This window comes from Loxodonta africana, chromosome 15, assembly GCF_030014295.1.
Source record: "Loxodonta africana isolate mLoxAfr1 chromosome 15, mLoxAfr1.hap2, whole genome shotgun sequence".
NCBI lineage: Eukaryota > Metazoa > Chordata > Mammalia > Proboscidea > Elephantidae > Loxodonta > Loxodonta africana.
The window spans coordinates 29019006-29046601 of record NC_087356.1 but is presented as its reverse complement, the minus strand read 5'-3'; the positions used below and the strand labels follow the sequence as shown (position 1 = coordinate 29046601).

General features: G+C 43.8%; 1 protein-coding gene across 8 annotated transcripts in view; it reads right to left on the bottom strand.

Moving 5' to 3' along the window:
- The window catches only part of TET3 (tet methylcytosine dioxygenase 3), a 123802-nt gene that overhangs the window by 75919 nt on the left and 20287 nt on the right, over positions 1-27596 (bottom strand). The window contains exon 2 of one of the 8 annotated variants that reach the window (XM_064268747.1): positions 16470-16573. The exons of 6 other annotated variants lie outside the window; for them this stretch is intronic. Coding sequence is in view for 1 of the 2 variants with exons in the window: in XM_064268746.1 (XP_064124816.1) it covers positions 11189-11239 (51 nt within the window). In the remaining variant the exon portion in view is untranslated. Of the gene's footprint in view, positions 1-11188; positions 12395-16469; positions 16574-27596 lie in introns of those variants that run through there. One more of the 8 variants, XM_064268746.1, reaches the window with a different exon arrangement.

Genomic DNA, 27596 nt, shown 5'->3' with positions numbered 1-27596 from the left:
AATAGATTAGAGGTTGCTGGGAGCTGGGAGGAAGAGGAATGAGAGTGACTGGGTCCTAACTGATAAACATTTTTTCTTTGGGGTGATGAACATGTTCTGAAGTTGACTGTGGTGATGGTTGCACGACTCTGTGGGAATAAACTTTGTACTGTATACTTTTAAAGGCTAAATTGTATGGCACATGAATTATATCTCAAGAAAGTTGTTTTTTTTTTTTAATTAGAGAATTAAGACAAAAGCAGGAACTGAATACTTGCTCAAAGAGGAGAGGGCTGAGCAGGTGTGCCCACCCTTAAAAACAAAGGATAAGGAAAAAGGGCAAAGGAAAGACAGGAACACCAGTGAAAAACTTTGCTTTGTAACTCCCTCCTTTTTCCCCACTGGGTTGGTTACCAGTGAGACTGAAAACAAGATGGATTTTCTCTCAAGGGAAGTGGTAGTGGCTGAGACGGGAGACCACCTCCCACTTCACTGCCAGTCTTTGAAAGGAAAGACCCTTGGGGACAGCAGGAATGGTACCAGCTCCCAAGAGGAGAAGAAAGTAAGCTGAGGCCCCGGGCTCTGGGAAGAAAATAGGAGAGCTTGGGAAGAGCTCTGAAAATGCATAGTGGAGGGAGGGGTCCCCAAAACCAAGAACCACTGACAAAACCAGCAGATCAGTTGAGTAGTCACAGATAACAGTTCGAAATGAAATGTAGCTTGGTTCAAAAGGCCTTTATTATTTAAAAAAAAAAAAAAAGGTGGAGTAAGAGATACAGTAAAATAAAAGCAAATGAGAAAAAGAATATTTATTAAGCAATTAGCATGCCCTTAAAAAGCTAAATTCAAATAATTTTGTTTAAATTATAAATGTTTTTAATACCTACAAGAGGGTTCTGCTGAGAAATAACCTTACGGTCAATTATCTGCCAAGTATCCCTTCTGTCATGTAAATGACCACTCCATAACCTCAGCAGGTATTCCACTGCAAGGGGGTCTGGGTCAGGTGCACCCAAACAGATGACTAGGTAGGCTCTAGGTGACCCACTCCAGATGACCCACTCACTCTGGCTCAGCCTCATGACACAACACAGGCCACGACCTTTGGCTGGAGATGAACAAATCCCAGCCACTGACCCCAAAGTTGTCAAGGGGAGTTTAATACCCATACCCCCAACCCAAAACATCTCTCTTCCCACCCAAAGCAGTGATTCTTGCTCCTTAGCCCTGTTCTCAAGGAAGCAGCAGAAGCTGGGCCTGTTTCAAAGTCCTTTTCTCGCCCAGCTATGGCTTTGATCCCAGGCCAACACCAAACAGCTGGGGAATGCTGTGGCTGGCATTTCAAAGACAGAGGGGCACAAGGAAAGATCAAGAGAAGGCAGTTCCCTGGGAACAGGCCCCACCCATCTCTCTGCCCAAGAAATTGGCTGATGATGAAGACCAAGGAGTGTCCACCAAGGAGCTGGGAGGGCGGATGGATCCGTGTCAGTGACACGGCTGAGGCAGAGAGACCTGATTCCCAGCCTCAGCCAGCATACTGTCCCTCTGTAAGCCCTGGACAAGTCATTTCACTTCTCTGGGCCTCAAATTCTTCCTCTGCTTTTAAAAAATCCTTTTAAAACATCAAGAAAAATATAGTGGGTCTGCTCCAAATTAAAGGAGACTAAAAGCACATGATTATTGAACACAATGTGTAATCCAGGGGTTTTCTTCTTCTACAAAGGACATAGTGACAATTGGCAAAATTTGAATACCGTCTGTAATTGACCCAGTGGTGCTGTATCAATGTTAATTTCCCGAGTTTGATGACTGCATTGTGGTTATTATGTGATTTCAGAAAACACACGCTCAAGTACTTAAGAGATAAAAGGGTATCATGGCTACTTCTTGCCATTGTTGTGTGCCATGGACTCGATCTTCGACTCCTAGCAACCCAGGTGACAGAGAACTGCCCCATAGGATTTTCCAGGCTGTACTCTTTATGAGAACAGATTGCCAGGTCTTTCTTCCATGGGAGCCACTGGGTAGGTTCAAATGACCAACCTTTCAGTTAACAGCTGAGCACTGAACCATTGCACCACTGGCTCCTTCATGTCTGCTACTTACCTTCAAATGATTCAAATAAAAATTATTCACAGAGAGAGAGAAGAACAAAGCAATGTGGTAAAAAGGTAAACATTTGGAGAATCTGGGTGAAGAGAATTCTTTGTACTATTTCTGCAGCTTTTCTGAAACTCTGAAGATTTGCCAAAATAAAAGTATCTTTTAAAAGAGTTACATTACTAGGTGGTCTCTAAAGCTCTTCCAGTTTCTATGAGAAGGTAACATCATCTGCATTTTCCAGATAAGGAGCAGGACACTGCGGGTGAAGCCAGTGGCCCACAATCAGCAGCAGCATAAGGCCTCTAACACTCTGGCTCTCTGACTGAAATCCCATCCCCTCTCCACCAGACCCCAGCTCTCCAGACCACCCTGGACAGACAAGCAGAGCAGCAGGCAAGCAGGAACAGGATCACCTGGACAGTCTCCAGCTGGGGGAGTGCCCTTCAGGGATGAGGCTGTTGGGAGAAGGGAGAGCCTTCAAACAGGGAACCCTGCTCTCCTCCTGAGCCCTGTCCCTGATGCATACAGCAGAAGGCTCATGGGAAGCCTCAGCAATGCACACACACAAGCTCCAACCATGAGCACAAAGGCACAGAGCCACAGCCTGGACTGCCAAGCAGTGCACCCTGGGGAGAGAAGCCTCCAAGCCTCTAACCAAATGAAACACAACATCTGGAAATTCTAAGTCAGTCTCCTAAATAACTCTAAGGTCAAGGGGAAAAAAAATCAAAATCACAATTACAGATCTGAAGATTATCCATGAGAACAGTGTCTATTAGTGGAGAAAACCTTATGTTTCTATAAATACTTTCATTAGATGAGGAAAAGAAATTAAGTTTTCAATCCAAGAAGCTAGATTAAAAACTAAGAAAGGTAGCAAAAAGGAATGAGTAGAGATACATAGTTAATTAGGAAACAAAACCTAGTGGTATTTATAAATGAATCTAAGAGATGGTTCTCCAGGAGACCAATAGCATAAACAAACCTCTGACAAAGCTAATTATTTAAAAAAGAAAAAATGTAAATAAATGCTATTAGAAATTTGAAAAGGAATATAACCATCATCAGTGAATGTGACACGAAATGCTTTACTAAAAGTGTTGAAAATATGGACAAAAGGACAATTTTCTAAGAAAATGTATTCAAGAAGAGGTAGAAATACTGGAAAATACCAATAACAGAAGAAATTTCTCAGAAAACTACCCTGCAGAAAGGAGGAGCCTTGGTGGCACAGCTGTTTAGCATTCAGCTGACAACCAAAATGTTGGCGGTCTGAACCTGCCAGCAGCTTCATGGGAGAAAGACCTGGCAGTCTGCTTCCATAAAGATTACAGTCTTGGCAGCCTCAAGGGGGCAGTTCTACTCTGTCTTATAGGAGCACTGAGTCAGAATCAACTCAACGGCAACAGGTTTTTACCCTCCAAAAAGGGCACCAGGGCCAGCAGTTACTCCATTACTTTTAAAAAATACTTTATTGTGTTTGTGGATAAAACTTACATAGCAAATTAGGTTCTCATTTAACAATTTCTATTTTTTTTTTATACATACTACTCAGTGACATTGGTTACACTTTTCACAATGTGTAACCAATTCTCATTATTTCCATTCTGGCTGTTATGTTTCCATTAGTCTAGCTTCCTTGTTCCCCTTTACCTTCTCTGTTTGGTCTAGGGTAAATGTTGAGCCACTCTATATTTTGGCTGATAGGTAATCACCAGGGGTGGTCTGAGTTCCAAGTTTAAAGGGTATCCCAGGGTGACAGTCTCCGGGGTTCCTCTAGTCTCTACTGGTCCAGTAAGTCTGGTCTTTTTTTTTTTTTTTTTTTTAGGAATTTTGAGTTTCATTCTACATTTTTCTCCCATCTTAGTAGGCACCGTCTATTGTGTCCCTGGTTAGAATGGTCAATAATGGGTGCTGGGCACCATCTGGTTCTTCTGGTATCAAGGTAGATGAGGCCATGGTCTGTGTAGACTATTAGTCCTAGAGAGTGGTTTCTTCTTTGAGTCTTTGGTTTCCTTCTTTCTCCTTTGCTCCAGACATGTACAGACCAATGGTTTTATCTTAGATGGCCACTCACAAGCTTTTAAGACCCCAGATGCTACTCACCAAACTAGTATATACAACATCACCTTCATGAGCTCTGTTAGGACAATTGACCAGGTTGTCCCCCAGAAATATGGTCCTAAACCCTCAAACCCAGTAACCCAATCCCGCAAGGTATTTGGTTATGCCTAGGAAGCATCTGTAACTGTGCCTTCTATGTGATTTTACATACGTATATGAATATATGCAGCACACACAAACATGTATCTACATTTGCCTACGGAAACACCTATATACGCACACCCGTACATTCATATGTGCTTACCTATATACACATACACCTATATACATCTATGCTTACCTATATACATATACACATCTACCTATTTAACCACACATATATTTTTCAGTTGTTATTACAGTTGTTGCAAAATTGTATCTGTTGTGGCTTTTACCAAAATCATCCCTTATTCCTGTGTACTTCTTAGTGTCATCTTTTACCTTGGTCAAGTTGTGCTTAATTCACCCTTATTCGGTATTGCCCTACCCATCACACCAAAACTAACAAGTGACTACTATCTAGAAAATCATTCCCCCTCCTTCTGCCTCCCATCCCTGGTAACTATTAAAGAATGCTGGCTTTCTGTATGTACACCTATTCTTATCATTTTATAATAATGAGATCATACAATATTTGTCCTTTTGTGATTGCTTTCTTTCACTCAACATCATGTCCTCCAGATTCATCCATGTTATACTGTATTTTGAGAACTCACTATTCTTTATGGCTGCATAGTATTTCATTGTGTGCATGTACCACAGTTTAATTGTTCATCTGCTAGTGGGCAGTTAGGCTGTTTCCATCTTTTTGCTGTGAATAATGCTACAATGAACACAGGTGTGCATACATCTGTTCGTGTCTGCAGTTTTAGTTCTCTAGGGTATATACCTAGGAGTGGGATCACTGGATCAGAGGGTATTTGTATTTCTAGCTATTTGAGGAAGCGCCATACCATTTTCCATAGTAATTGAACCAATTTACAATCTTACCAGCAGTGGAGCTGGGTTCTAATCTCCTTGCTACATTATTTTTTAATGAATAAAATATGTTGATCTCTTTTATTCCTTCATTTAATTCTGCCAGATCCTATGAGGTAAGAACTATCCTCTCCATTTTACACACAGGGAATCCAGGAGCTCAAAAAGCCCGAGGCACTGTCCTTAAGTCCCACAGCCAGACATGGCCAAGCCAGGACAGGGTCCCACTGTCAGACATGGCCAAACCAGGACAGGGTCCCACAGCCAGACATGGCCAAGCCAGGACAGGGTCCCACAGCTAGACATGGCCAAGCCAGGTCAGGGTCCCACAGCCAGACATGGCCAAGCCAGGACAGGGTCCCACAGCCAGACATGGCCAAGCCAGGACAGGGGTTCCACAGCCAGACATGGCCAAGCCAGGACAGGGTCCCACTGTCAGACATGGCCAAGCCAGGACAGGGTCCCACAGCCTGACATCTCTGGGGGAAGGCCCAGAAAACTCTGTGTTCCAAGATGCAGCTCAGGTACCTCAGCTAATAAGCCAAGTCTGGAAACTTCTGGCCACTCAGTACTCAAAGTGTGGTCTGAGGAAGGGCAACAGCAGCGTCCTGTGGGAGCCTGTGAGAAATGCAGACCTCAGGCCCCGCCCCAGGCCTTCAGAATCAGAATCTGCGTTGTGATGAGATCCCCAGGTGGTCTGGACACCCATTAAAATGTGAGAACACTGCCTGGCCTGTATCTGCCCCACCTCCTTTCAATTCCCCTTAAAAATTGCAAAAGCTGTGCCTATTCTGTCTGGCACAAGTTAAAAAAAAAAAAAACCTCAATTGAAAAACTACTGGAGCTAGATTTAACCATATAAACATGTAAAAAAAAAAGTCTGACAACAACATTAAAAAAAATTAAAAGACATTTGTTATATTCGCCAAGATATGATAGTTACTACCACTAATACATAAGTTCTCTTACAAATTTATAAGAAAACCACACAAAAGAAAAATAGACAAAGGAAATTAACGGACAGTCACAAAAGAAATATAGATCACAACTAAACAAGGCAATAAAAGATTTGCAAATCAAGACATTTTATATCGATTCTGTATACCAATTAAAAATGAAATTTATAATAAGCGCATAATATTTTGATAATTGGAAAAACTGCCAATAAAGAATTTTAAAATAAAAAAATATGATTGATCCAGAAAGACCAAAATATTACCAGAATTTCTGTTATCTACAACTTTTTATTTTTTTCCTCTTGCTTACCTCAACTTCCTGATTTTTTTTGCAATGAGTTTTGCGTTCTCTGTAATAAATGATAGCAGAAAAAAACTAGTTCCTAGCCTTTGATTATATCTGGTGAAATTTAATAGTTTTTACACTTTTTGTGTTTCCACAAGTGTCTGCATAATGCCTGACCTCTTCATAAACCATCACAGCACTTAAACAAAAACCAAACCTGCTGCCATCAAGTTGAGCGATCCTATAGCACAGAGTAGAACTGCCCCTTAGAGCATCCAAGGAGCACCTGGTGGATTTGAACTGCAGACCTCTTGGTTAACAGCCCTAGCACTTAACCACTATCCCACCAGAGTTTCCTCACAGCACTTAAGGGCATGTTTTCCTACTACTGATCAAGTATTGGGAGGCCCTTTTGTTATGGCACTGCATGGATCAGCAGTTCTCAAACTCTAGTGATGTCATAGCCTGAATTGGGTCCTCCAAAATATGTGTTGAAATCCTGGCCTTTATACCTATAAATTGGATCCCATTTGGAAATACAGGCAGTCCCCAACTTACGATGTATTCGAGTTAAGATGAACCACACTTACAACTGTCCTTTTTTTTTGTGGGGAGTGGAGGGAGATTACATCTTACGGTGAGTAATGTATTACATACAATGTTGCTGTGCGTTATTTGTTGATGTCATCATTCTCAGATGTAATGTTTCCAACCCCCAAAGACAAATAAAGATTGGATTTATAAAGGTAGGGATAAATAAAAGGAAACAATAATGAAACCTAAAATTTAAAAAATGAGGTATTCGACTTACATCAGAACGGATTTACGACAGAGTCATCTGAATGGAATCCCGTCATGAGGTGGGGACTACCTGTAGGGTTTTCTTTTGTTATATTACTTAGGTCATGTATGTGTAGGGTAGGTTCTAAATCTAATCACTTCTTAGTTATAAAAGAGCAGAATGAACACAGACACACATTGGAGCAAAGACAGACACCACGTGAGGAACAAGCCAAGGAACACCAAGAAATGCCTGAGGCTACTGACATGGAAGGAATTGACAGACCTGAGACCTTGCTTTAGACTTTCAGCCTCCAGAACTGTGAGAAGATAAATTTCTGTTCTTTAAAGCCATCCACGTGTGGTATTTGTGTTACAACGGCACTACGTAACTAAGAAGGGAGGCACGGGAACCACCTGTAGGAAGCTGGCCAAAGATGCAGATTCCCAGATCCCACCCAGCGATCAACCCTGTCTGTCTGTGGAGGGGATTCTGACACAGGTGGTCCATGAACTACTTCTTGAGAACCCCCTTCCAATGGTCTTATGGAGATGAGGGTGGGTCCGGAAAGCGGGAGAGCTGCAACTGCTCAGAAACTGGGTGACCTGTGGGTCTTACCAGCTGGCAGGGAACAGCAGTCTCTCTCAGGGCCCCATGTGTACAAACAGGCCTGAACAGTCTGCACCTCTGCTCTTTGAAAGACTGGCAAAAAGTGGAAGGGGAGATAAGGGTGGGAAAAGCTTTCTCCAACAGGTGAGCAGAAGCCCTGAGCAGCCGGCATCGCAGCCTCACTGCCGGAATCCGCTCTGCTCCGGGAGAAGGCATTTGGAATGACTCCACGGGTTCACAGAGGTCCATCTGTCAGAGTTTCTGCTCCGCACTCTGAGAAGGAGGCTCCTCCGGAGCTGGCAGAGCTACAGTCGAGGCTGCCAGGAGGGGCCTGAGGGCTTGGCACCGCTCAGGCAGGGCCCATCGTGATTTCCCTCAGTCTCGGGAACGGCCTGGCACACACAGCCTCACCAGCCCAGGTGGGCACACGGAGACAGAGTAGCACAGTTGGGATGGGGTGGGGGCCAGAGCACTACTTCCACCTCCCTCCCCAGCTGCAACATCTCCTGGGTGTATTCCTGGGGGATTAAAGCAAATTAGCCAAGGAGCCAAAGAAAGCGTTTCTAGCTCCTCCTCCGCCCCAGCATCAGGGATGAATGAGTGGGAGGGGAGGGGGGAGGAGGAGCATAGACCACCGGCTAAATGAGTAACAGTTCACGCAGCCCTCAAACAAAACCTGCTGAACTAGATGCACACAGGGACAGAGTGACTGGAAAGCGAGCGGCTCACATCCCACTTCTAATTGCTCTTTCTCCTATATATAAGCTCAAGCCAAGTGGACTCCCCCCTCCCTTCTTTTTAAGCAGGTCAAGAGGCAGCAATTCTGACACCTGCTCCACAGCGGCAGGGGTTTGGTCATCTCTGACTCTGTAGCTTCATCCGCCGGGGCTGAGGGGTTCCCTGTTCGTGGGTCTCAGTGGACCCGGACAGAGGCAGATACACATCTCCATTTCCACCCTAGTTCTTGAGGCAGCAGAGACCAGACTGGACCTCAGGTTCTGGAGGGACCACCAGGAGGGAAGGGCGGAGCAGCAGGCACCAAGAAATAGTGTCTTTAATTCCCCAATTAGAAATAAAAGCTTAAAATGCAAACAGGATGGGAAGCATTAGTACACTGGTAAGCTTCACCTTGAAAACACTTGGGGCGGGGGCGACAGATTCTAGAGGAGGACAGTGGAGGAAGAAGAAAGATGCTACTGTTAAAAAGGAGGAAACCCAGCACCAGACACGGAGACAACTGTGCCAGGGCCTTGACAAATTCTCATTCCAAAGAGAACTTGCAGGTAAAGGTTGTGTTCTGGGCTACCTTTGGGGGGTTTGGGAATCAAGAAGGCTGTTCTTACTAGTTAATGCTAATGAGGGTCAATGACAGGTGGGCTATGGGCTCAGAGGGTCCTTCCTGATGTCTGCATGTGGGAAAATGGCCCACGACCCTCCTTTTACTTTGAGGACAGGGCAGATGCCCCATCTGTTATCAGCTCACTGCCTCGAGGCTTGAGACAGGGCTGGCTGTTTTAGATTCTGCTCCTTGTGTTGGCCCAGACTATCACACCATGAAGAGGTGAAGCTCACTGGCTCTTAACAATTTGATTCCACACGTGTTTATTAAAGGAATTTGCTACATGCTAGGCTTTGTGTCTGTAACTGGAGGCAACAAATTGAGTAAGAGGAGCACTCCACCACCAGAAACTCATACCCAGGCTCTAAAATACTGCCATGGAGTATACACGATGGCAACTTATAGGAGAGAGGGGCTGTGTGGTCCAGGGAGGGGGAATGTCAGAGAGCATCACAGAGCAGTTGACCAAAAAAAACCAGCTAATGTACCTACAATAAAGGTCTAAAAAGTGTAACAGAAAAAGATGCCATTCACAATAGCAAAAAAAAAAAAAAAAAAACTACAGCATGCCCACAATAAACTTTACAAGAAATATCTAAGACCCATATAAAGAATACTAAAACTTCAATGGACACACAAAAAGAACAGAATGGGAAAGATAAACATCCGATTCCCTGGATGGGAAGACTCATTATATAGCTGTCCATTCTCCCCATGATAATCTATAAATTCCATGGAATTCCAATAGGAAATCCCAACATTTTTCACAGAATTGTGAATTCTACGCTTATGTGGAAAACCAAATGTAAAAGAAAAGCCAAGAAAATGGGGGGGGGGGAGAATAATTAAGGGAACTTTTACCAAAATGTTATATAAGAACTGTGGTAGTTAAAACAATATAATACTGACATAAAATTAGGCAAATTAGTTGATGAAGCTGAAAGGAGATTCTAGGACACACTCATGTATATCAAGGTATTCAAAATATGCTTGGAAAACTATACACAGTCAGTAAGTAGACTAGGGATAATTGGCTTCCTATTTGGGAGAAGTTAGATCCCTACCTTACACCATACACAAAAATATTAATGGATTCTGATTGTATAAAAACCAAATCCCTATATGATGAACACGCTGAAAAACAAATGAGACCAATTTTTTTTCAAAAAATAATAGTTAATTAACTTTTATGGATCAATACGAATGACGAACACGGATAATGAATATAACACATGATACACAGAGTAAAAGCAAAATGGCTAACATTTGAAAGCATCTCCCTCCTTCACTAATAAAAGAAATTAAAAGAAAATGAGATACTATTTTTCACCTATCAAACAGGCAAAAATTAAAGACTGATAATTTCTCATTTAGAGTTGGTGGGAGAATAAATTTGATACATATTATCAAATTACCCTTTAGGGGGGTAATCTGGCAATATCAATTAAAATTCTATTCTATGACTCTGTCCTATAAAAATACTTGAATATAATAAAAAATGTGTACAAAGATGTTCATTACATCATTCATAATTATAAAAAAATTGGAACTGTAAAATGTCCATCAATATGAAACAAGGTAATTACAATAAATCCATAAAATGAAACATTCCATACTCACTGGAAAGCTAAGACAGATGTACTGACATGGAAAAATATCTTCCATATATTAATGAATGAATAAAAGATTACCCCAAAAAGGAATGGCATAAAAACATTACTGCGGAAAACATAATATGTCCATGTACTTGCTTTAAAGACTGGAAAATATGTACAAATTGTTAGTAGTAATTATACTGGATAGAAAGGAAATAAGGACTTTCAGTTTCCAATTTTTATACATATATATTATTTGATTATGAGAACAGTGTTATTTTTATTTAAAAACAAACACAATTTTATCCATTAAGTGAGAAAACAAGAAAGACCAATACTTCTACTATTGGTTTCTAGGTTGAATTCAAAGTCCACCCCTACTCCACTCTCTGCCCACACCCTCCCCTGCCCTTTACTGCTCTCTAAGAACTCAGGATAAAGGGTAAGAAATCTACCCACCATGATGTGACACCTCCTCCCCTGAGTTTGACTCCTGGGACAAGAAGTCATTCTTCTGTCGGCTTGAAGAAGTTCAGGTTGGGGTGCAGAGGGCTACCTCCTCTGCACCAGGTCCTGCTGGACCAAGGGACAGGAGACTTGCCTTTGCAATTTGAATCCTAGTTGCCCTGCACTCTGAGCTCTAAGGGAGGAGGACAGAAATGCATTTTCCATGGAGCGCTGCAGGCTCTGCCCAAGAGATGCCCACCATGTTTCTCCTGGCACTATGGGTTCCTCTCCCTTCTCCTGTTCTCTCCATCCCAGGATATCCTTCATGGCCTTGGGGACACCAATGGGCCACTAGAAATGCATGAAAGAAGCAGGGAGCAAGACTAACCTGTAGCCTGCCCAGCTCAGCAAGGCCATGAGCTCTGGGCCAAATATTTTCTCACTGTCCCTAGCTTTTAGTTTCATATCCTCTGGTGGTAACGTGTTGAGACTTGTCTGTTGTTACGTGCCATCAAGTCGATTCCAGTTCATAGCGGCCTTATAGGACAGAGTAGAACTGCCCCCACAGGTTTCCTAGGCTGTAATCTTTAAGGGAGCAGTTTGCCAGGTCTTTTCTCTTGGCTGTTGGGTTCAAATCTCCTACCTTACAGTTAGCAGCCAAGTGCTCAATCAGTGTACCACCAGGGCTCCTGAGGCTTGCCTAAGTACTACTAAAACTCCACTTTGGGCTTAGGATCTGCTCTGGTCCTAGGCAATAAATTCAAACTACTTTGCTTAGGTTAAAAAAAAAAAAAACGACTTTCCACAGATCCTTGCTACTATTCTGGTAAGCTATTGCTAGGTCCCTAGTTGAGGCTTTGGAGAAAAAGTGCAGACAGTAATCAAGCGCTAAAATGTCTAGCTCTGTCATTGTTCCACGTACGAGACTCTCCTCAGCGACCTTGTCGAGAGGAAGGGTGGTCAGGCTCCCCAAGAGCTCCAGCACACATGAAATATCGAAACGTAAAGAGAGTGGCCACAGTTTAACTTAAGAAAAAAAGTCGTATTTTTTAATGATTTTGTTATCAAAGAATATAAAAAATGTCCTAAGGATCCAACTGAAGCAAACGTAGAAAAAGCATACAACAAATAAAACTAAGAAAACAAAGACAATAAGAATTAAAGCACAAATTAGTGATTTAGAAAACAGAAAGCAGAATTGATAAATCTGTGAGCTTTATTGGTCTTTGATAAGGTTTAAAAAAAAAAAAACCTTTGGCAAAGCTAAGCAAGGAAAAGAGAAAAAAAATTAATATACATTGGAAAAGAAGTGAAAAAAAAATCACAGGTACTGAAGGAATTAAAAAGCAGTAATTGTGTACACATTATGCTAATAGGAGCCCTGGTGGCACAATGGTTAAGAGCTTGGCTGCTAACCAAAAGGTCAGCAGTTTGAATCCATCAGCTGCTCCTTGGAAACCCTACAGGGCAGTTCTACTCTGTCCTAAGGGTCACTGTCAGTCAGAACCAACTTGACAGCAATGGGCTTAGTTTTGTTTTGTTTTTAATACTAATAAGTTTGAAAATAACACACTTGCATGGAAAATATGAAGTAAAAGTTTTATACTAATGAACCAATAGTTTTATACCAATAGCCATAAAAATAAAATCAGAAAGCTGCAAAGACCTATCCCTCAAAAAAGACACCAGCCTCAGGTGCTTTCAACAGCATATTCTTTCAGATCTTTAAGAAGTGAAATTATTATTTAAACGGTATTATTTAAATTGTTCCAGAGCACGAAAAATAAAAGCTTCTCGGCAATAAACGCACTCCCACATGCTCGCCCACCCACCACTCACCCCTCCCGACCCGGTGAGCGGTGGCCACTGCGTGAACTGCGCACACACCTGCCTGTCACCACCCCCCATCCCCAACCCTGTGAGTGGCGGTGACTGCGCAAGTGTGCACACCTGCCCACATCTCACACCTCCTCCCCCCCCAAACCAGCAAGCGGAGGCAACCGAGCAAACATGCACTCACCCACCACCACCCCCAACCTGGCAAGCGGTAATGACGGAGACCACTGCTCACCTGCCACATCTACCACATCTGCTGCCCATCCACTCGGCGAGTACCACCACTGGCTCCTGCACCACTGGATCAACAAGAGATGGAAGCCAACGCCCACCTAGCCTGCCCTCAGCTGCCCCACACAACCAGTGAACAGATATCCACATTCACACTCCCAGCCACTATGCCACCTACCCAACAACAGGTGGTGACCGGTGCTGCCAGACTAGCAACAGCATAGCACCACCCACCCTGCCCGCCTGGATATAACAAAACAAAAAAACAGGACGAAGCAAACAAACATACAATCAATAAATACTAATAACACCTTAATGCCTCGGAAACAACAGATAATACCAAGTCACATAAAGAAGCAGGACAAGATGGCTCAAGCAACTGACCAAAATAAAGGGCCAGAAAACCTTCCTGAGGAAGAACTGGCAATGTAACCTGATAAGGAATTCAAAAGACATATATATACGTGACCTTCTAAGAGATGAAAAAAGAGATCAAGGAAAACACACACAAAACCAAGGAAAACAGACAAAATCCTAGAAAAATTCAGGAATATAATACAAGAACAAAATGAAAAAAATAGATTAGAAACCACAGAAAAACAGCAACTAGAAATCCAGAAGATCAACAATAAATTTTCATAAATAGGTAACTCAATCGAAGGATACAGGAGTAAAACTGAATCAATGGAAGACAGAATCAGGGAAACAGAAGACAAATCCCTTGATACTAATTTGTTTAAGGATCATTCAGACAGAAAAAAGAATGCAGAAAGCCTAACAGTTACGTGGGACACTATCAAGAGGAATAATTTACACGTGCTAGGAATTCCAGAACAGGTGTGGAAAAAAAAAAAGCACAGAGAAAATTTTTGAAGATTGCTGGGAGAAAACTTCCCCAGTATCATGAAAGACAAGAATATATCCATCCAAGAAGCTCAACGAACTCCATAAAAGGACAGACTCCAAAAGAAAGTCACCAAGACCTACCACAATCAAACTTCCCAAAACCAAAGAATCCTGAAAGCAGCTTGGGAAAAACAAACTGTCACCTACAAAGGAGAACCAGTAAGACTAAGCTCTCATTTCTCAGCAGAAACCATGCTAGCAGGAAGACAATGGAATGACATATATAAAACATATATATATATATATATATATATATATATATATATATATATATAAATTGCCAGCCAAGAATCAAATATCCAGCAAAACTGTCTCTCAAAAATGATGGTGAAACTATGTCATTTCCAGATAAACAGAAACTAAGAGGATCTGTAAAAACCTGACCAGCCTTACAGAAAATATTAAAGGGAGTCCTTCGGACAGAGAACCAACGACATCACACAACAACCTGATATTAAGGCACCTGAATCACCATCCAGATACCAATCAAGACAAAGAATTCTCAAAAATAAAGCAACAAGACTGAAAACAGGGAACCAAAGACACTAATCTGAAAATGATAACTTCAAAATAAAAAGGGGGAATAAATTGTGTAGCTATAGAACTTCTGTATGGAGAGGAAATCAAAGTGATATGAAGATAAAACAGACTGTTTTAAACTTAAGAAGATAAAGGTAAATCTCAGGGTAACCACAAAGAAAATAAACCTACTCACCGAAATAAAAAAGAAGAAAACCATAAAGACTCAGTAAACACAAAATCAACAATAACGAAGGAAATGAAAAGAAAATCCATAAAGAATTCAGTACAGAAAAGTAAGCAGAACAACAAAAACCGATCAACACCACCAAAAAAAAAAGCGCACAACAAAATGACAGCAGTAAATTCACACCTAGCTATAATCACACTGAATGTAAATGGGTTAAATGCATTCAACAGACAGCGAGTAACAGAATGGATAAAAAATATGACCCATCAATATGTTGCCTACAAGAGACACGCCACAGACATAAAGATAAAAATAAGCTAAAAATCAAAGGCTGGAAAAAAATATGTCAACCAAATAGTAATCAAAAAGAGCAGGAGTGGCAATATTAATCTCTGATAAAATAGACTTTAAGGCAAAATCCAACATAAGAGACACTGAAGGGCACTATATAATGATTAAAGGGTCAATCCACCAAGAGAACATAACCATAATAAGTACTTACAAGCCCAACAACACAGCTCCAAAATACATAAAACCAATTCTAACAGTATTGAAAAGAGAAACAGACAATTCCACAATACTAGTAGGAGATTTTAACATTTCATTTTCGATGAACAGAACAACTAGAAAGTCAACAAAGATACAGAAGATCTAAATAACATAAGCAACTTGACCTCATAAACATACACAGAATACTCCACACAACTGCCGCCCACTACACAGTCTTCTCCCTCTTCCTTTAAGAACAGGAACCAGACAAGGATGCCCTTTATTAACACTCTCATTCAATATTATACTGCAAGTCCTAGCTAGAGCAATAAGGCAAGAAAGGGAAATAAAGGGCATACAAATTAGTAAAAAAGTAGAACGATCCCTATTCACAGATGATATGATCATACACATAGAAAATCCCAGAGACTCCACAAGTAAACTACTGGAACTAATAGAAGAATTCAGCAAAGTGGCAGAGTGCAAGATCAACATACAAAACTCAACTGGACTCCTTTACACCAACAAACAGAACTTCAAAAAGGAAATCAGGAAAATACCATTTACAATAGCCCTCAAAAAGATCAAACATTTAGGAATAAATCTAACTAGAGATGTAAAAGACTTATACAAAGAAAACTACAAAACACTACTGGAAGAAACCAAGAGACCTACAAAAACGGAAAAACATACATAACAGACTTAACATTGTGAAAATGTCAAAAACTACCCAAAGCGATCTACATATACAATGCAATCCCGGTCCAAATTCCAACAACATTTATGAAATGGAAAAACTAATAGCCAACTTTATATGGAAAGAAAAGAGGCCCTGGATAAGCAAAGCATTACTGAAGAAGAAGAACAAAGTAGGAGGCGTCACACTCCTTGAACTCAGGACCTAGTATAGAGCCACAGTAGTCAAAACAGCCTGGTGCTGGTACAACGACAGACACATAGACGAATGGAACAGATTGAGAACCCAGAAGTAAACCCGTCTACCTATGGACAGCTGATCTTTGACAAAGGGTTGAAATTCATTAAATGGGGAAAAGAAAGTCTAACAAACGGTGCTGGCAAAACTGGATATCTATTTGCAGAAAAATGAAACAAGATCCATACCTCACACCATGCTCAAAAAACTAATTCAAAATGGATCCAAATACTTGTGAGGAGTGAGCCTCTTGGATCAGGTGGCCACTGGAGACTGTGCTGGCATCTCCTCCCTGGAGGAGAGATGAAGGGTGGGGTGGGGGGTTAAAAGCTGGCGAAATGGACACAAAAACAGAGTGGAGGGAGGGAACAGGCTGTCTCATTGGGGGAGAGCAATTGGGAGTATATAGCAAGGTGAATATAAGTTTTTATGTGGGAGACTGACTTGATTTGTAAACTTTCACTTAAAGCACAATTAAAAAAAAAAAAAAGCATCTAAAACCTAAAAGTAAAACTATAAAGACAATGGAAGAAAAAATAGGGATAATGCTAGGGGCCCTAATATACGGCATAAATGGAATACCAAACTTTACTAAAAATGTATAAACAGTAGAAGATAAACTAGGTACCTGTGATTCCTAAAAATTAAACACTTACGCTCATCAAAAAACTTCACCAAAACAGTAAAAAAGAATCTACAGACTGGGAAAAAAATTTTGGCTATGACATATTCAAGAAGGGCCTCATCTCTAAAATTTATAGAAAACTTCAATACCTCAACAACAAAAAGACACCCAATCAAAAAATGGACAAAGAACAGGTTTCACCAAAGAAGACACTCAGGCATCCAAAAAGCACATGAAGAGATGCTTGCAACATTAGACATTAGAGAGATGAAAATCAAAGCTACAATGATTTACCATCTCACCCTGGCAATAACTGCACCGATCAAAAAAACAGAAAACAACAAACGACGGAGAGGTTGTGGAGAGACAGGAACTATCATACACTGCTGGTGGGAATGTAAAACGGTACAACCTCTATGGTAAATGGTATAGCACTTTCTTCAAAAGCTAGAAATGGAAATACCATATGATCCAGCAATCCCACTTTTAGGTATATATATCCTAGAGAAATAAAAACTATGAAAAGAACAGACATATCCACACCCATGTTCACTGAAGCATTATTCACAACAGGAAAAAGATGGAAACAACCTAAGTGCCCATTAATGGGAGAATGGATAAACAAACTGTGGTACGTACACACAACAGAATACTATACCAAAACCCCAAGGCCGTCTATGCAATGATAAATAATGGTGAATCCGCCAAACATCTCACGACATGGATGAATCTGGAGGATACTATGCTAAGTGAAATAAATCAATCACAAAAGGACAAATATTGTACAAGACTACCATTATAAATAGTCAAGAAAAAGTTTACACACAGAAGGAAACATTTTTTGATGTTTACCCGGGATGGGAGGGGGAGGGAGGAAAAAAATCACTAACCAGAGAGTAGACAGACGCATGTTAACTTTGGTGAAGGGAAAGGCAGTACACAACACGGGGGAAGTCAGCACAACAGGACCAAGGCAAGGGAAGACACTGAGAGGTACGCGAGAATAAAAGGCAATGACGATAAATATTATAACATATACAATCCTGCAACAGTAATAACAAGCAATAATTTATGAGTGGATACATAGGTAAATGTGTGTGCTGAATAGGTGTGGGAAGGCATATGGGAGTACACCCAAGTGCATATATAGGTTTGGTTGTGGGTGTTTCTACATACATATTTTAAGTGCTGCAGGTATAAAGCACACATAAAGCACACAGGGAACACAGTTATGGAAACATCCTAGACATAATCAAACACCTCACGAGACTGAGTTACTGGGCTTGAAGGCTAAGGACCATAGTCTTGGGGGACATCTGCGTAAACTGGCATGACATAGGTCATAAACACAACATACTACATATCCCACTTTGGTGAGCAGCGTCTGGGGTCTTAAAAACTTACGAGCAGCCATCTAAGATACAATTCTTGGTCTCTTTCTGTCCGGAGCAAAAAGAGAGCAAAGAAAACCAAAGATTCAAGGAAACAATTAGTTCAAAGCACTAATGGACAGGAACCACAGCTTCCTCTAGCCTGAAACCAGGAGAGCTAGATGGTACCCAGATCCCACTGCTGACTGCTCTGACCAGGATTACAATAAAAGGTCCTGGTTAGAGTGGGGAAAATATGCAGAATAAAATTCAAATTCATAAAAAAAGACCAGATTTATTGGTCTGAGTGAGACTGGAGGAACTGCCAAGACTATGGCCCTCGGACACCCTTCTAACTTGGAACTGAAGCCATTCCCAGAGAACACCTTCCAGCCAAATAATAAACACGCCTATAAATAAACAATAACATCCGTGAGGAAAGTACTTCTTAGAGCAATCATCTATGAGACCAAAAGGGCAACACCTGCCCAAAAGCAAAGATGAGAAGGCAGAAAGAGGCAGAAAATCAGACGAATGGAAATGGGGAACTCAGGGTGGTAATGGGGAGAACTGACATTGTGGGGATTGCAATCAATGCCACAGAACAACCTGTATATAAACTACTGAATGGAAGAAGAATTTGCTCTGTAAACCTTCACCTAAAGCACACCCACAAAAAAAAAAAAAAAAGAGTAAAAGCTTCACAATCCATTATATGAAGTTATTATTGCTCCAACACCAACACCTGACAACAAAAACACAAAAGGAAAATTATAGGTCAATCTCACTCACAAATATAGATGCAAAACTCCCATATTAATAAATCAAATCGAACAGCATATTAAAAAAAAAATACTCCATTACCAAGCATGGTATATTCAAGGAATGCAAAGATATTTCAATATTAAAAAATATATTAACACAATTCATCTTATTAACATGCAAAGAGAAAAATCATTTGGTCTTTAAACCATGCGAGAAAGAAATGTGACAAAATGAAACACCCATTACTGATAGGAAAAAAAGAACTTCTTAATGAAATGGAACAGGAGAACATTTCCTTAACATGATGTAGGATACCTCAAACCAACAGTCAGCAATACTATGCTTAAAAGGCTAGAGACAGTCACATTAAAGTGAAGTGAAAAGAATAAGAATCACTAAGGAGAAAGATGTCCTCTGCTCAGCTGATACTGGTCAAATGAACCGAACACTGAAGAATGGCCCTAGGAGAGAGGCAGTGCAGTCTACTGACAAGCGTATCCAATCTGAAGTCAGATATCTCTGGCCTCGCTTCCGGCTCCACCCCTTGTGAAACATCAGCTCGACGTTAAGCTACTAGCCTCAGGTTCCCTATCTGAAAGGTGGGACTACCACTACCTGCCTCAGAGCAGTCCTGAGGACTAAATGAGAAAGTTTTGAAATCTCACCCCGTGTGACCCACACACGGTAAACACTCAGAAACTGGTACGACTGCTAGTTATTGTGTAGGGTAACCAAAACACCAAACCTGCTACCGTCAAGTCAATTCCGACTCATAAAGACCCTATAGGACAGAGTGGAACTGCCTCATAGGGTTTCCAATGAGTGGCTGGTGGATTCGAACTGCCAACCTTTTGGTTAGCAGCTGAACTCTTAACCGCTGCACCACCAGTGCTCCATGTAGGGTAAGGCAGACTATAAAACAGTATCCTTCCATTTTTATAAACACCACCAAGCAGGCATCAGTATGCATAGAATAAAGTGTGAGGACATACTCCATACTCTCAGTAGTCAACTGAGACGCGAAATAATAGGTGAATTCCCCTCCCTCTCCTTCTGTCTGTTTCTATTTTCTAATTTTTCCAAAACATTTATAATAAAAAAGAGAACATAAGGCCAAAAAAAAAGATAACAGATTTTTTATATTTACCCAAGATTGGGGATTGGCAAGCCCGAAGGACAAGGTAGAAAAGGCATTCAGGGTGATAAACAAGAGCAGACCACACAGGAAAAGGAGCCCTGGTGGCACAGTGGTTCAAGCACTCGACTGCAAACCAAGAGGTCAGCGGTTCGAGCCCATCAGCCGCTCCATGGGAGAAAGATATAGCCATCTACTTCTATAGATTACACCCTTGGGAAGCTTATGGGGCAGTTCTACTCTGTCGTATAGGGTTGCTAGTGAGTTGGAATCAACTTGATGGCAATAATAGGCAGGTAGACCACACGGGAGGGGTTGGAGGCTTCCCCTGCCCACACCCTGTCACCATGAAACCCGCTCGGTGTCAGGAGCCACAGGGGCATGTAAAGGTATCCCTGGAAGAGAACAAGCTAAAGCCTCCAGGCCCAAAGCTAGCACGCACTGCTGTCCTGGGCCTGACTGACTTCCCCAAAAGCAAACAACACCCTGGGCAATGGGAATGAGGGGCAGAGGGGGACGCTAGCTTCCTGACCTGGGTGCGGTTACGCAGGTGTGTTTATCTTCACCAAGCTGTACACAAAAGTACATTTTCCAGTATGTATGCTACACTTCAAGTAAAACATTTTTTAAAAAAGCTGAAAGGGAAAAACTCAGGTTTTGTCATCTGCTATAGAGTTTCCCTCTTACATTCTGGTTTCAATAAACACGAACTCATGGTTCAGTCTCACGGAACAGAACAATCAATCCCGTCTTTTCTGACATGTCTCCCTGTCTTTTGAGTTTTCCAGATTCTGTACTGATAATCAGTAAAATTATCAACAGATGAGGAGAAATTCCAGGGCAACCCAAGGGTATGGGACACACTGGGTGAGTGCGGTGGCTCTCAACCCCAGCCGCACATTCAAATCACCTGGTGAGCTTTCTAAAATGCTGGGGCCCAGGCTCCACTCCAGACCAATTACACCACTCCCTGAGGCTGGGGCCCAGGCACTGATACTTTTCTTTTTTTTTAAGCTCCACCAATGATTCAAGATGTGACCGGGGTTGAGAACCACTAAACTAGTTAAACCAGAGAGACTGGCCACTGGAAGCTCTCTAGGCAAGTTGAAGCATGGCCCCAGCCTGTCTGGGTGGAGGCTGTGGGAGAGGGAGCAAGCATTTAGGGCTGGAGTGCCCTGGCACCCACTCAGGTCCTCCTCCACATCCTGCTTCCCCCAGACCTTGGGATGAGACCCAGTGGGGAGTGGAAAGTGACGGGGAGGAGCTGTCCAGGAGTTGGATACAGCCCCCCAAGTTCTTGCTCCCAGCCGGGGTGCACAGACTGCTCTGGACCACTTGCCAGGACAGCCCCAAGACACACGCCACTGCAACCACACAAGCCCAGAGCTAAGCCCTAACTACCACCCAAGGCCCAAACGACACTGCTGAGAATCAGACAGCTGGAAACAGGAAGCCAAGGCCAAGTAACAATGGGAGGAGACGCCACAGGACAGAGGGCAGAGTGTAGCTTAACAAAGACCCAGGCTCAGGGACAGGTGGCAGAGCCAGAGGAGAGTGATGCCACGTGGCCCGCCTGTCTGGAGATTCCAGCACTAACTCCCGAGGCCCCCATACCACTCACACCTTGTGTCCATTCTACCCAACTGTGTGACGGGGACCCACAGGTCTGACCCAGCAGATGGCCATCTTGGCCAGGCAGCCCTGTGGCACTTTCGAGCTCCCTGGATGATTCCGATGCATAATGGTCCTTGGCTTAAACTTCGCAAAGTGCTGCTCTCAGAGGCCCTCTGTTCAGTCTAAGACTTAGCATTGAACTCAAAGCCTGAGGGGTGGGAGTAGAGGTGGGCTGAGGCCATGAAGACTGTCCTGGGAGGGAGGGAACAGGAGAAGGGAGAGGGATCCATAGTGCTGGGAAAAACATGGTGGGCATCTCTTGGGCAGAGCCTGCAGGGGTCCATGGAAAATGCGTTTCTGTCTCCTCCCCTAGAGCTCAGAGTGCAGGACAAGGACCCAAATTGCAAAGGCGAGTCTCCCCTCTCTGGGTCCAGCAGGACCTGGTGCAGTGGAAGGGGCCCTCTGCTCCCCAGCCTGAACTTCTTCAAGCTGGCAGAGAAATGACTTGCCCCAGGGGTCAAACTCAGGGGAGGAGGTGCAGCAGAGAGACTCTGTCTGGGGACCTGGACAGAGTTCTCAGCCTAAAACCCCTTCCTCAGGGTCTCTCCTTCTGCCTCTGCCAGGAGTTACCAGCCTCCATGGTTCTCCCTGTTCTGCAGAGTGACCTGCAGGAGTAAGAGATGGAACCTGGACAGGAGGACAGAAGGTGGACCGGCAGGAAGCGGCTCCATCTGCTCAGCAGGGCTGGGAATCAAGGCCTGTGGGCTATTAGGCCAGGACTCCCAAGGATGGGAGGGTGTGTATGTGGGGGGCAGCAGGGGGAAGGGGGTTGGATGCTGCAGATAAGGCAAAGCTGGAGAAGACTCAGTCAACAGGGCATAAAGCTCACTTTCAGGAACAAGTTGCAAACCCTTTCAATGCCTTTGTTTCCTTTGCAAAGCCCATGAGGTTAGAATTACATGTGAAAAATGGTTGGAGGCGGGGCTGAGAAATCCAATTACTTAATCACCAAGGGCACAATAGTTTCAGGCCTCAGAGGTAACCAGGATTTGCTCAGACCCTAATCTTACTGTCCTTGGGATGTCTGCCTCTTAAGGAATATTTTTTATCAAGAGAGCCGATACTTACCCCAGCCCCGCTCCTCACTCTCCTCCAGGAGCAGGAACAAAAGGAAAGGAAATTAATATTTTTACTTTTTGTCTAAACTTTAGCATCACAAGTGAAACGGCCAAAGATCTTTAGCGGGGGGGCAGAGGAGGGGGGAAACTGTTTGCAAGAGAGTAGGGTGTGAGGGGGCTGGGGGGAGCAAGAACACGGGAGACGCCTCAGCTCAGCTCACGCATTCAGCGATACTGGATGTCTGTTCTTACAGATACAGGGCGGAGTTTTCAATCAGCCCCCAGGGGAAAAGGGCTACACCTCTAGATCATTAAACCAAAAACCAAACCCACTGCCATCAAGTCCAACTCACAGCGACCCTACATACAGGACAGAGTAGAACTGCCCCACAGGGTTTCCAAGGAACGGCTGGTGGAAAGGAACCACGGACCTTTTGGTTAGCAGTCAAACGCTTCAGCAATTAAGAGCCACTAAAGGGAAAATGCTCAAAAGCAAGGTGCGTTGCTTGAGGCAATGGAGCTTCAGTCTCCTGCAGGGCCTATCTCCACTCCAGCATCTCCAGGAGTCCTGGCCTCACCCTTAACTGCATGGCTCTTCCTCCAAGCCCGCCGTTTACACACAGGCCAGCCCACCATCGGAATGTGAGAGCTGGGGAGCTGAGCATCCGGATCTATAGAAGCTGCGCGGCAAGTACAGCTTACGAGGTACTCGGGGGGAACTCTCTGGGATAGAAGATCTCTGCTTCCCAAGAGGTGGCTCTGTCCCGAAAATGGAGGGTACAGAAGAGTAGAGAAATCTTGTCCAAAAAAGGGGCAGGGTATCCAGTCAGAGACCCTATGCATTCCAGAAGCAAAGGCCGAAAGCAATGCTGCTCAAGGTACAGTCCACAAACGGTTGATCACCAGTCCTCCGCATATAAACACACCGCGTTTAGAAACTGTTCCAGCAACTGAAGCTGCCTGGGCACCCGAGCAAGCGAGCGCTTTCGAGCGCGGGAGCGCACGATCCCTGGCCCCGCCTCACTGAATGGCTTGCAGACAGACCCATGTGGATGGTGCTGCGCTGGGAAGCGGCCACATAGGGTGTGAGCTGCCAACTAGTTGTACTAAATAGGATCAAGCACTGGTCTGCAATGTTTTAGAAATTTAAACAGAAAAATAAAGCTGGTCCTTCCCCACATTTAGATTGACAAAAACTAACTTTGGAAGGCAACCCCTTCATTTTACAGAGGAAGCTGAAGCTTGGGGGCATTAAGTGACCTCCCTGAAGTTAACGGCAGAACCAAAGAGTAGGAGGAGAGTAGGGAACAGAGAGAAAAAGAAACTAGACAACTGTACTCGCTACCCCCCTCTTCCAGCCAATGGGTCACATCGGTACCCTCTGAGAAGCAGTAAGGGCTGCAGGACCCACACGTTCAATTTCTGGTTCAAAGTCAGCAGCCCATCCAGCTTTACCTGAGCCTCAAACACATGTAAAGTCAACACCTTCCTTTCAAAACTAAGTTCCCTTCCCAGCTAACCCATTTCTGACCCCACTACCCTGACCTGTCATCGCCAGAACCTGGAAACTCTAACTTATTGAATGCCAGGCCCAGTATGTGGCCTCTTCCTTCAAAGCGCCTTGAGCATCAGAGTTCACTGAGACAGTGACAAAAGGAAACTTAAGAAACTGTGCTGTGGGTAAGGGATTTTGTCTGTCTGCGCAAGTTCACAGCCCCAAACACAGAGTTAAGATCAAATGTGTTTATCGTATGAATTCGGGGGATATCTAGGTCAATTGGCATAACCAAATTTATTAAGAAAATCACTTATATCCCACTTTGGTGAGTGGCATCTGGGGTCTTAAAAGCTTGTAAGCAGCCATCTAAGATACAGCAATTGGTCCCATCCACTCGGAGCAAAGGAGAATGAAGAAAACCAAAGACACAAGGAAAATATTAGACCAAAGGACTAAAGGACCACATGAACCAGAGACTCCACCAGCCTGAAACCAGAAGCACTAGATGGTGTCCAGCTACCACCAATGACTGCCCCAACAGGGAATACAACAGAGAGTCCCTGACAGAGCAGGATTAAAATGTAGAACAGAACTCAAATTCACATAAAAAAGACCAGACTTAATGGTCTGAGGAGACTGGAGAAACCCCCAAAACTATGGTTCCCAGACACACTGTTAACCCAGAACTGACACCACACCACTTCTGAAGCCCACTGTTCAAGCAAAGATTAGCAAGGACTATAAAACAAAAAATAATACACATGAGGAATGTGCTTCTCAGTTCAATCAGATACATGAGGCCAAATAGGCAGCTCCTTTTCAAAAGCAGGATGAGAAGGCAGGAAGGGACAGGAACTGGTCGAACAGACACAGGGAACCCACAGTGGAAAGGGGGAGTGTGCTGTCACATTGCAGGGACTGCAACTAATGTCACAAAACAGTATGTGTATAAATTTTTGTATGAGAAATTAACTTGAGCTGTAAACTTTTCACGTAAAGCATTAAGAAAAAAAAAAAGCGTTTACTGCGTTAAGAAACACAAACTGCCAATGCTGATTTTCCCTGGTGGCATAGTGCTTAAGTGCTAGGGCTGCTAACCAAGGTTGGCAGTTCAAATCCACCAGGCGCTCCTTGGAAACTCCATGGGGCAGTTTTACTCTGTTCTATAGGGTCACTATGAGTCGGAATCGACTCGACGGCAATGGGTTTGGTTTTTGTTTTTTTTGTTTTTTGGGGGGTTATGACTTCAGGTCGCTTAGTTAACGTCTCTGAGTCTCTTCCTTCAAATGGTTTTGTGAGGATCAAATGATAATGATTCATCTTTCAGGACTTAGTACTATACTGGGACATGTTAATGCTCAGTAAACGTTGAAAGACAACAAGAAAAGATGGGAATGGGGCCATAACCCTGGACAGCACCGTAATCTACAGATTTTAATCATCCAAGCCATCCATGTCCCCTATTCACTCAAAGCATCCTAAATTAATCTACAAGGAAGCCACCTCCTCCTCAGAAGCTGCAGAGACACTAGGCACAAGGTGAATCCTCAGCAAACTGCCAGATGCCCAGGCGAGAGACGAAACATGTCCAAGAGGTCAGGGTGGGAAAAACTTGACTCAGGACTGGTAGACTCAATTTAAGAGTGGGAGACCCGACTTAAGAGGAGTGGCAGACCCGGCTTGAGGGCAGTGGCAGACCCGGCTTGAGGGCAGTGGGAGAGGACACGAGCTGAACCAAACCAAAGCCCCTCCCTCCCCTCCCCACCCAGCCAACCAAACCATTTGCTGCAGCCTCCAGCGTATGGGAGGGACTTGGCAAGACCACAAAGCCCATTTCTAGCAGAACCCTCTAGCTGCAGCTGGAGGGAGCCCAGTGCCTGGGCCCTTCTCAGCGAACCTAACCAGATGCTGCACTGAGGGCAGCTCCAGGCATCTCGGGGAGGATGGCTCTCCCTTCTGCCCACTCATGGGTCTGTCTTGCAAAGTTCTTTTCCTCTTCCGTGACATTTAAAAAAGTTTGGGGTCACCAAGGAGGTGGAGCTGAGCTCTGGGACTCTAACCCTGGTTCTTATCAGGCATCATGGGAAAGCCTGTCACTCTCCCCATCCTCAAACTTAACACCAAAATCCTCTTGGTTGATTCCTCTCATGCTCTACCCTGGCCCACTCATCTGCTTTTGTATCTCCCCAGGCACACTGCTGCTTGTAAACAAACCTCAGAGAGAAGGGGCTCCTTCTTGGCCCCTCACAAAGGGCTGGAGAGCAGGGAGAGCAAGCAAGAAAGAACTAGTAGGAGTGAGCCACAGAGTGTGGCAAGTCCAGGATGGGCGCTCCTTGACAAAGGGGCGTTTCTGTGGTGGTCACAGGAGAAAGAGAAGGCAGAGATCCTGGGCACAGTCCCAAAATAGCTTGCAGACATCCTGAGCCAGCCAGGGCTCCCATGGGGCAGAGCGTGGGAGCAGCGTGGGAGCCCAAATGCAGGGCGACCGGGTGCTCTCGGTGCTGGGCACTCACTCCTGTCCAGGCTGCCAAGGAGGAGGCGGCAGCAACAGTGTGTGCTAGGGCATGTTCCCGGGGATATCATGGGCAGACACATAACACACCAGGCAGTAAAATGTCAGCTTCCACTCACCAAGCTCAGTTCTGTGCAAAATCCTGTACTAGGGGCTATGTTTACCCACGCCAGTTGCCGTCGAATCGATTCTGACTCAGGGTGACTCCATGTGTGTCAGAGTAGAACTGTGCTCCACAGGGTTTTCAGTGGCTGATTTTTCAGAAGTAGATCACTAGACCTTTCTTCCGAGGTGCCTCCAGGCAGACTCAAATCACCAATGTTTTGGTTAGCACCCAAGCGCACTAACCATTTGCACCACCCAGGGACTCCACTTCTAGCCACGCATCACAGATATCCTGAAACCCCAGCAGGGACTCACCATAAAGCAGATGTTCATATTCCCAGCTGCTAGATACCATTCACCCTTGCGGCTTACCTATCCTGCATCCTTCCCGTGGGAACACAGACCATGACACCTCATTTGTCCTGTGCCCCAGAGTCTTAGCCTGGTCTCAGAAGGAGCTCACACACCAGACAGTTCTTACACCAAGACCTGACCATGGAAAGGGAAGCTACCCCATCCCAGAGTGTGGGACATCACACCTAATTGGCCACCTAAGAAGACTCCATGTGGAGG